Below are 11,346 nucleotides of genomic sequence, written 5' to 3' on the forward strand. Positions count from 1 at the left end.
TTACTACATTTATTACAGGAAAATACTCTTGGCAATTCAGACTGAACATTATTTGATTACTATACTATACAGCTGAAATACATTTCACCGGGCTTTTTTTCACAAGATGGTAGACCTTATTCCATCACTCAGTCAGGAATCTGGGGTTGCGTCTGAGGACATCTTGGGGACGTGCCTTATTCCGGTGTGAAATGATAAAGAGCAGGATATTATAACCTGAGGGTCACTGAAAAATTCATGTCATAAAGGTGACCTGTAACTTTTTTGGTCAAGCATACCAAACAGGATTATTGGAGAGCATACTGCATACATATTTTAGCTGTTCATTTTAGGTAGACAGTTCAAATGCAACAGCAAATCCAATCTAATCTACTCACACACATAATTGTGCTGCCAAGAGTATACCTAGGATGGTGTTGCCTACATTATAATGTAAAATATCTTATAATAAGGTCCTATCTGGGTTAAGAATGAAAGGAAAATAGAAATCTTATACTGTATGTTATAAACGCTAAGGTCACAATATATCTCCTATTGCATTTATTTAGACTGTTGCCATGTTTTTTTTTAAAAGAAAGTATCATGTACATATTCATACGTATTCACTACTTAATTCAATCTACAAAATAGATGATTTATTTATACTGCTTTAGCATTGTGTATGCAGGCCAAGGGTTTTGGATGTGTAAAATTATTTGTCTATACCAATGTAATAAGTTTATATGAAATTTTTTTTATTACAAAAGAATACAGATGTATGTGCTCATATGAAAGATTGTATTTCCAAGACAATTAGATTAGTAAATTATTCCAGTATGCACACATCATTCAAATCTAATCCGCCAATCAGGTTGCAGCATGGCAATGCATAAAATAATGCCGGTAACAGGTCAAGTGCTCCAGTTAACATTCACATCAAACATGGGAATGGGTGATCCCTGTGATTAGCTTGTGGCATAGCTGTTGGTGCCAGATGGGCTAGTCTTTAGTAAGAGACTTAGTCTACAGATGAAGAATGGAAAAAGATTAGGTGATTTATTTCTAATCTTTAGCTTCGGGTGAAACTTTGCTCATGATAGCCCCAGATTCCTTGTTTTGACTGACAGGAGTGGAACTTAATGTGGACTTCCGCTGTTGTATCTCATCCACCACGAGGTTTGATGTTTTGCGCATTAGGAGATGCTTTTCTGCTCACCACAACTGTAAAGAGTGAGCTACTATATCCATCCTGGCAAATGTATACTCTAGAAGCTGTTGTGTTAGTATTTCAATTCGATAAATATATGTTTTTCTTTTCTTGTCTAACTTGTACTGAAGCAGCCAGCAGTCTGATGCCACAGCCCACAGGGCTAGTACAATCCAGCATATAACCATATAGAAAACCCATTCAGGCTGCTAAATTGTATGTCCATTTTAAGAAATCACATTTAAACAACTACAGTGGCAGACTATGGGAAGATGGAGAATAAAAACAGGCCTGAGAGCAAATGTGCAGATGAAAGTGGGTCATCTGTTCATGATGATCTTGTTCCAAAGGCCACGGCACTTCCATTACAGGCCATATCACTTCCATCATCCAAAATATGCCGACAGAGCAGGGGTGAAAAAACACTAGCTCGCATGCCCGGAATAATCAAATTATGTGCTTGGGCTACAGTGGAGGATGAAGTCCACATTCACTCCATACTCCATACATTTTAATTTCCATTGAAATACTAATTTCCCTTTTTTTGATTGACCAATGATTTAGAAAATGTTATTTCACAGATATAAGGTGACATTCCCTTGAGCGGCTTGCTTTGGAATCAGAGGGCAGCATACTCACTTTACTTCCATGGGGATATTCTTGCACCTAGTGGTTTAAAAAAAATGGCAACCGCAACAAGTGCTAATACTTGATCCTGAATGACACTGCTCCATCCTGACTAGATGAACATTTTCAGGAGAGGAGGAGGGCAGGACAGTTAGTCACAGGGTTGCCAAGGTTGCTATTTTTTCTTACAAACTCTGTCCATTTGAAAGTACTCCTCCAAGATCTTGTAAAATGTAAGTGCAGTGATGGAGCGGTTAACGCAGGGGTGTCCAATCTTACCTGCAAAGGGCCGTTGTGGGCATAGATTTTCATCCCAATCAAGCAGGAGCCACACCTGCTTCCACCTGTTTAAATAGTTGTTCTTGGCTTTCAAGAAGACTCAGGTGGGGATTCTGTTTGGTTGGAATGAAAGCAAAACTGACATCAGCCCTTTCTGGACACCCCTGAGTTAATGTCTGTACATTAGATATGTATGTGCACCATGGTGATCTTGTTTTCCACAAAAAAAGGCTAAGAAAAATAACAAGAAAAATGAGCCTCCTTTTTCAATGCCCATGATTTTTTGGGCTAGTTCCAGATCTGTATTTCTGTGCGGTATTTGAAATGTAGTTGTAGATGACAGATTATTTTGTTCTGAATCGGGAACACACAGGTATGTGAAAGGACTGATGAAACCGAGCAAAATAAAATGCAGTGTCGCAAAAAAAAAAAAAAGCTGTCAAATAACTCTTCTGCTAGTACATATGGAGAGAAAATAAAAAGTGAGAACACTGCAGCTCATAGCTGAAATTCTGGGCAACAACTAGATGACTTTTTATCGAGGCCACAAACACAATGTGCTACATTATAAGCTTTTTATTTATTTATTCATTTTAAGAAGAGGATAAGGATTATGGACACAAGCAGGCTCTACATTTTGTCGGTTTCTGGGCAACCAAAACAATGTAGTGGATATTAATGTGTGTGCATTAATATATTATGTCCGTGTAATAAATATTTATTGAAATATTCCACTGTATTTTAAACAACACTGAACAATCAACACAATTATTCTAAAGCTGTGAAAGTTCACCAAATCCTATTTTGCCGAATAAATATGAAGTATGTTTATTGGTTATTGGTAAGTATGTGTGGTTACAGCACATGCAGCATGTAGTAATAAACCCACACTGAAAAAGCCATAAGAAATAGACGGATGTAGAAGCTTAATGTAGATCAATACACTGTAATGTCTAACCATAAATCTCGAGGTAGATTTTTCTTACATTGATTAGAATGGGCGCTTGAACGGGGAGAGTCAAGCCAAACAAATGGGGCGATCAAGAAATCTGTGACACAGACCTCCAGGAGCTGGTGCAATTTAAAAAATAAAGCTATTAGATTGATGGCCTTTCGCACAAATCCTTCTAAATAAATGTAATATTTGTTCATTTTAGTGAAGTCACCCAAATAGTCAAAATTCACTCACTGCCCACTATTAGGAACAATTAGGACCCAGTCATGTGGCACAATATACAAAGTCATTTAGATGCAGATCAAGAGCTTGACTCAGTTTTCATGACAAACATAAAATTTGTGGGGTTGGGATGGTGAAAAACAAAAAAAAATCTACTGAGAAACTGCAAAACTGCAGGCAGAAACGTTGATGAAAGAGGTGAGAGGAGAATGGCCAGACTGTTTCAAGCTGAAAGGAAAGTTCTACATTCTACACAACAAACAACACTACAAACCTTGAGGCAGACGAGCTACAGCAGATGACTGCGCTGAGTTTTACTCCTGTCAGCCAAGAACAGGAATCTAAGGGCTACACTTGGCACAAGCTCACAGAATCCTGATAGCTGAAGAGTGGATAAATATCCAGTGATACGCTAACAACATGCTGTTGTAAAAGTCACTGAGATGACCTTTTCACCCTATGCTGTTATTTGATCTGAATATTAACAGGAGCCCTTGACCTATATTTGTATGATTTTATGCTTTGTGATGCTGCCATGTGATGAATATGCAGGTGTATAGGATTTACTAGTAAAGAAGTTGGTGAGTGTATGTCCTTGTCCAGTTATTTTGGACCCCACTCCAGAGATATGATGATGATGATGATGATGATGATGATGATGATGGTGATGATGATGATGATGGTGATGATGATGATGATGATTATTATTATTATTATTATTATTATTATTATTATTATTATTATTTAAGCATTGTTACTTCCAGTGGATGAAGAAGATTGGAAAAAGGTCAGAGTTGAGCCTTAATTGTTCAGGCTATAAGTGTATATTCAGACTTGGAATGGGGTCAAATAAAAATAAAATATAGGGATAAAATAAAATAAGGATAAAATAGTTTAATAATTTAATTTAATAATTTATTTTTATTTCCAGTTATTTATTTATTTATTTATTATTTTTTTCCCCCCTCTCCTTTCTCTGTTTATCTTCTTTTGTAAAGCTGCTTTGAGACCAATGTTCATTGTAAAAGGCGCTACACAAATAAATAAAATTGAAATTGAAATTGGTCATAGCTACAAATCTCTAGGCAGGAAAAAGAGAGTCATCGTTCATTGGCAGAGTGAAGCAAGAAACATGAAGGCATGTAAGATCTTCAGACACACACACACACACACCCCTACAGTGTGTGTTTGTATATAAACAGAAGAAAATGCTGAAAAAACTCCAAATGATGTGATGTCACTGTCTAACGTAAACGGATGAGATAAGATAAGATAGGATAAGACAAGACAAGACAAGACAAGCTGCCATTGCAACAAATACAGTGAATTTCAGGTGCCTCTCCCAGCGGTACTTCAATACATACGCACATGTAAAACACACATTATTGCACAGACAACAGTATAACACTTTATCTTAAGGACTGAATAGCTTTTGGAAAGAAACTATTCAAGAGTCTGGTTGTGCGCGTTTTGATATATCTTGATGTATATGAATAACATGTGCTTCCAACACTCCAATAGAATTACCTTTATATCCTTATATTTGTGAAGATCTTAGCAGTAGATGGCATAATATTTCTCTTACAGCTCTTGTAATGTAATACGACTCACTTGTACCTGCTAAGAGCCTTTCCTAGCTTTGATCCCATCCCAGTACTCCAGCAGGAAGTAATAAGAACTGATCTCAATTTATAAAACCATCCTATTACATTCATACGTTGTATTAAGCAGACCAGGTGTCTGCCACCAGGGAACCACCAACTCCATAAACGATAACAGAGCCATTACAAATCTGTCACTGAATGGACGTCCAATGGCCTGATGCAATAATAGCAATAAAAGCTGTATTTGGCAGAAGGCAGAACTGTGAGGAGCCAGTTGGACCGGTGCTGTGATGTAGATCTGCATGACATGTACACTGCTTTACTCTGCAGTAATCCCACAAGGATCTGAAATGCGACATAATGACTATCTGATGCCAGTCAGGTGCTGTAGCTTCAATTATCTTCTACACTATGTGTGCATGTAGATATTACAATTTTAATTCACTTTTCCTAATGGACTGTTTTGAAAATGGTTGGTACTTAAATTTCTCAAAGAATCCTAAACCAGTGGTTGAACCATGACCAATAAAATAAAATAAAAAACATCTTCAAAATTGTGAGCTTTTTACTTGAAGCTTTTGCACATGAATGAACCTCAAAACATAGGAACAGGGAGTTAATTGAACAAAAGCAGTAGGTGGACTCATCTCGAGTAAATAAATGTTCATTTGCAAGGCAAATCCAGTCATTATTAGTAAATGCATCCACGTGGGGTGCCTCATTGCTGTCAGAGGCATGCTGCCATTTCCCAGCAATTAATTCCTGGTGAGGCCCGGAGCGATAGAACATCTCTGTCTGCTTAGGAGATATGTCCAATTATAACTGCTAACTGATTAAGACTTCCATGATTGACAGAAATTAGTCAGAAGCTTGAAATTGTCTTTCCATACTAAACTCTTATGAGGAACCAGCGTTTCATAGAAATGTGTATTTATTTACAATTTTAATGATATTTCTGGTAACTGTATTCCTTAAAACCATATGTTAAGCATTTCTTTTCTTGTTGTTAATTAAAAAATCCATCCTCAGTATGAAACATCCAGCAAAGGATTCCCTCTACAGATCTTAATCCAGATCCTCAATCACTAATTTGCTTTCTGAAACTGTAAAAGATCTTTTTTGTCCTGATCTAGGATCTGTATTTATTTCCCAGACCCTAATCTTATTTCTGATAAGACAAAACATTATACAGGTCACAGAACAGCCAAAGGCAGCATGTAGCAGTGGAGTGGAAATGGCAGTGAAGACTGATGCAATCCCATGATACTCCACTGACCTTTTCTATACAGGAACCTTTCAGAATTTTTTGTGATCCCTTCCAGCAAGCACTCAGGGAGCCATTTCAGCTCAGACCCCTGTTGTCCTCCTACCTAGCAGCAGTGTCCTCACTTTCCTGTTCAAACCCTCTGGCCTCAGGATTTCCTCATTCCCCCTGGATTACCTTTATAAAGGGCTCTTAAGCTCCTCTCATCCCCCTCAGGGCTGTATGTGAGAGAGAGAGTGTGCGTGTGTGTGTGTGAGAGAGAGAGAGAGAGACAGAGAGACAGAGAGAGAGAGAGTGAGAGAGACAGAGAGAGAGAGAGAGAGAGAGAGAGAGAGCGCCATCATTGAAATGATGCTTTTAGAAGATGAATGTCATTAAGTGTTTTTAAATGTAACATAATGATTGTATTGAGACAAAAGTCAGACTTTTACAAGCATAATAATAAATATACATAGATAAACTGCTACTTTTACATTATACTGATTGATATACTTGCTTTAACTTCACAGTAATGACTGAATATAATGAATCAATTTCCTTCCTTTGCATTCATTCATTGATGTTCAATAACCACATTAATCTTCCAGTCAGGGTCGTGGTGGATCCGGAGCTTCTCTGGGGAACACTGCGGCATAAGGCTGGAGAACCCTAGGTGGGAGATCACAGGGCACATTCACACACATTCACACCTCGGGTTAATGTAATGTAGAGTAGTCGGTCCATACTGGTATGTTTTTGGCATTAAACCAGAGAACCTGGAGAACCAAGCAGACACGTGGAGAACACATTAAACAATCAGGAGGTCAAACTGTGTATGATTAATGAACATAAATGAAGACCTTCACGCTTTTAAAACAAAAAAATATAATTTGACAATATTTATATGACACGAAAGCGCTATATTAACAACAAAACACAATTATTTTCTTATACCATCTTCCTGATCTTTATTCACAACAATAGTTTTTATAGATAAAACACGTTAATTTGTCCTTATTCTTTAAGAATCTACCGGGAAAAATAAAATCTTTTTGTTATCCTAGTGTTGTTCAAATAGACTTGAGTGGATTAGAACATTTCTGTCTAAATAAATAGCATCATTTAAAATCTGCCATCGTTTACAAAATAAAACTATAGTTAAAATACAATAGTTAAACAATGATTTTTCTATTCATTAAAAACGTTCACAGTTCAGGCAGAAAGACAACCAGATCTGACATCATTTTAGCATCAATAATAGCTGGGATGAAGATTGTTCGAGATAATGAAGTCTTTAAGTGATGTTTCACATTGTGCAGTCATCTCTGCCTTATACAAGGTAATCGTTGTCATTAAGTATGTGTCCTGCATTAATAGAATCGGTCACCCATGTTTCTCGAACGATTTTAAACTTCTTAGTAAAGAGGCGTCTGTGTGTCTTTATCTCCGGTAATCTCTCTTCACCCTCCACGACTACATGTGAGATGCCTTCTTCTAGTTCTCCTACCACCGTGCCCCCATGAAAGCGAAATTCCAGAGCCCGAAAATCCAGACACGTATCCACACTAAGAGTTTCTGGATTTCCGATCTCAGTACATCCATCAAAGTAGGCACGGTAAGGTCTGAACATACTAGTGGACAGGTCATCCAAGCCGTACGTCTGCTCGATTGAAGCTATGGACACTGCATCCACTTCATCCGGCCCCATTCTGCTGAAGACATCCCTCAGCTGCTGCTCATCTGTGTCGACGTAGTAACTGTCTCCATAGTGATCATACTCTTTCGCAAAGTGTTCCTTTGTTGAAGGGGACATGTGGATCATGTGTCGTGGTTGCCATGGTAGCACCTGTTTCCTGTCCAGACATTCCAGGAGCCAGGAAGCCCATACTACGTCATGTTGGTTTGAACTGATGAGGTTCTTCACCCGCACGTTCTCAACTCCTGCAATCACACAGTATGTGTCCTTTCCAGGGTTCTGGACTACGATGCCTCCGCAACGGGCCACAGCCTTCTCAAGATCGGCTTTGGAATGCGTGCCACTTCCACTCATCACACAGAATTCCACGTCTTCGAACATGTCGGTCTCTTTGGTGACTGCGGACAGGTCTTGAGATTTGAAGTGGTCAACAATGCCAATGGTCTTTTTGGGCTTGGATGTGAGTTTGCGTTTCTTCTTCTCCAAGTCGTCTTCCTGAAGGTGAAGGTGCCTGGATGCCAGCTTACCAGAGGCTTTATCACGGAACTGATTTAGCTCATCCAAGGTCATACACTCATTCCATTCTTTGTCCTCTCGGATCCTCTCGATTCTGGGGAAGCGCAGAGTGCAGTTAGTTTTGTACATGTCACTGGTAACAATCTCTGCTGCTTTGACTTGAATGATCACAGAGTTTCTTGGCTCGATGTAAACCTCTGGCTTCTCTGTTCCACACAAAATGCCAGCCGGAGGGCTATTCTTGCGATAAACTTTCCAGTGTTTGGCCAGTTTCAGGCCAAGCTCATAGAGCTCCTTCATGGTGTAGCCTGATCCAATTCGACAGAGTGTATGGAACACTGTTGGCTTCTCTCCAGGACATGGAGTTTCTGCAACAGCACAGAGAAAGTGGGACAACATTCCACTCCGTCTGCCTTTCCCCCAGTAGCCCCCCACTATTAACAAATCCAATTCATCCATCAGGCCATCAACATATTCAGGTTTGATCTTCAGCCAGCCTTCACCACGTTTATCTGGCTTATAAATGGACATGGGGTCTTTGACCATGATGCCTTCTTCGCGATTGTCAATAGCTTCATTGAGGGCATTTATCACTTCCTGCCTGGTTTTGGCTTCAGTGTTTTGTACCAGCTGGATCCGGCCTTTGACGGGTGTGAAAACTGTCTGCAGAGTGTCGTAACGCTTCTTGAGAGGCTCGTTTCCAAACTTCTGGTCATTGACAAGCAAAACGTCAAACACACAAAAGCATGGCTGTAAATCAGAGTCATCCATTAGGCGCTTGACATCAAATTTGCTGCCTTTTTGCATGAAGGTCTCTGTGGTAGGGTTATAAGCCATCATCTCTCCATCCAAGATGCAACTGACAACATGGGATTTGAAGATATTGTGGATATACGGTGTGATGGAACCCTCTAGTGGTGAGGCCCCAAACTGCTGCGTGTATTCGAATGAGTTACGACTGTAGTACTTGTATACATCTCCATCCTTATGAAGTTGAATGCGCTCACCATCCAGCTTGGTCTCAATATAGAAAACCTGGTTCCCCATCTGTTTCTCCACTTGGCGGATGTTTGCGATACCCGCAAGCATGGGTTTGAAGGCAGAAAACAGGCCGATGGACACCTCGTTCAAGGAAACAGAGGGGTCGTGTAGCTGTCTGCACACCTTGTCCAAGTCTGTAGTGACATTATAGAGCTCTGGAGCATCTGAGTGAAAAACCTGGAGAACAGTCTCCTTGCTAATCCCAAGTTTCATGTCTTTCAGGATCATCCGAATAAGCCACTTCTGTTCTAGTGCTGAGCTTTGAGTAATCAAATGTAGAAGGCTTTTCTTCACAAGGTCTTTCTGTTTGCTGGCATTATTCATAGCTACTGAATCCAAGAAGTCATTGACCTCTTTGATAGTCAGCTTACCCTGGCTTGTGCATCTCTTTTTGAGGACAAAGTAAGCAGTAAGGGCAAAGTCTCCAGATTCTCCTTTGGATGTAGTAGGGGCTCTGTAATTGAGAAGTTTGTTTGCCTCTGGCCCAGATTTTGGAAGACCTAAGACTTCAATGTAGAGCTTGGCTAACATGTTTTCTTTAATACCATAGGCCATTCTCTCCCTTTCAAAAGGAGGCACAATAAGACGCAGGGCTGGGTAAAATGAATCTGTAGTGCTGGGGTTATCTTTGTGAAGAGCTGCATGAAACTTTCTCCATGAATCTATGAAATCCTTTAAGCTTTTGGCCTTGTCTGGTCGATGTTTGGCTTTCTGGATATTCTCAAGAACAGTACACAGGTCAAGAAATGGCACTTGTGCAGCCACAGATGTTTTAGGTGTAGCAGCACTACTGGATGTTTCCTCTGTTCTCTCGTCTTTGGACGGGCCCTCCATTGGTGATGTCTTTGGAAGAAAAACAAAAAGCCATTAACAAACAAACAAACAAACAAACAAGCAGACAGAGAGACAGGCAGGCAGAGAGACAGTCAGGCAGGCAGGCAGAGAGACAGACAGAGAGAGTGATAGACAGGCAGACAGGCAGGCAGGCAGGCAGAGAGACAGAGAGAGAGAGTGAGAGACAGACAGGCAGGCAGACAGAGAGAGTGAGAGACAGGCAGGCAGACAGACAGACAGACAGAGTGAGAGACAGACCGGCAGGCAGACAGACAGAGTGAGAGACAGACAGAGAGAGTGAGAGACAGACAGGCAGACAGAGAGAGTGAGAGACAGACAGAGAGAGTGACTGACAGGCAGACAGACAGACAGACAGAGAGAGTGAGAGACAGACAGAGAGAGTGAGAGGCAGATAGATAGATAGACAGAGAGAGTGGCAGACAGAGAGATAGATAGATAGATAGATAGATAGATAGATAGATAGATAGATAGATAGACACCAAACTAAATAGACAGCTTCTCTGTCTCAAAAGGGCGCCATAATACAAAGCAAAAAGAATATTTTAATTAAATGCATTTAAAATAAACAAATAAATCGAAACAAAACAAAACAGTAAACAGCGAACCTGCGTTTGCACGAAGAAACGAACTGGCCAGATGTTACACGGCTGGATGTCTGAACACTTCCTTGTTTCTGGACGTCTTTTCCGGGTTACCATGGAAGTCAACACTAAACGGTTTCGCGGAAACTGTCGTTTGTAAAGAATTGGCGCGTTTAATTTAAAACAAGTAAAATCTCTTTTATATATATATTTTTGTAAGTTTGGATAGCTATTAAATGTATATTTTAAAAGACAAAATACAAACTATGTAGGTACTAAAACAACGTCATTTCCGTTTCTAACAAAGACGCGACGAAATGTGGCGTGTTCGAATGCTACAGGTTTCAAGCGCATGCGCACATTGGCTTTATGCCTGTGCCGAGTACATTTATTTCTTGACCTGCGCAGATGTTTCTAGATATTTTGAATGTTTTTTAATAGTGTGTTTTTGGATAAAGATAAGACAATACGTTTATTAATTAATTAGTTATATTTATTAGTTAGTGAGTTACTTTGTTTGGTTTATGTACACCTTTTTCTC

The 11,346-nt window shown here is 39.7% G+C and overlaps 1 protein-coding gene across 1 annotated transcript; it reads right to left on the reverse strand.

Annotated features, from left to right (window-relative positions):
* Positions 1-7,045: 7,045 nt before the first annotated feature.
* lig4 (ligase IV, DNA, ATP-dependent) lies at positions 7,046-11,042 on the reverse strand. Its single transcript, XM_058380969.1, has 2 exons — positions 10,830-11,042; positions 7,046-10,212 (listed from the first exon to the last, which is right to left on the reverse strand). The coding sequence occupies exons 1-2, from the start codon at positions 10,920-10,922 to the stop codon at positions 7,447-7,449; spliced, it is 2,859 nt and encodes a 952-aa protein (XP_058236952.1). The 5' UTR covers positions 10,923-11,042; the 3' UTR covers positions 7,046-7,446.
* Positions 11,043-11,346: the final 304 nt, after the last annotated feature.

This window comes from Hemibagrus wyckioides, linkage group LG26, assembly GCF_019097595.1.
Source record: "Hemibagrus wyckioides isolate EC202008001 linkage group LG26, SWU_Hwy_1.0, whole genome shotgun sequence".
NCBI lineage: Eukaryota > Metazoa > Chordata > Actinopteri > Siluriformes > Bagridae > Hemibagrus > Hemibagrus wyckioides.

Excerpts from the sequence above, each read along its gene's own strand:
- lig4 (XM_058380969.1), bottom strand. The coding sequence starts at position 10,922 with ATGGTAACCCGGAAAAGACGTCCAGAAACAAGGAAGTGTTCAGACATC. Across the intron at positions 10,213-10,829 it reads GTTTCTTCGTGCAAACGCAG|ACATCACCAATGGAGGGCCC; the intron begins GTTCGCTGTTTA and ends TTTCTTCCAAAG.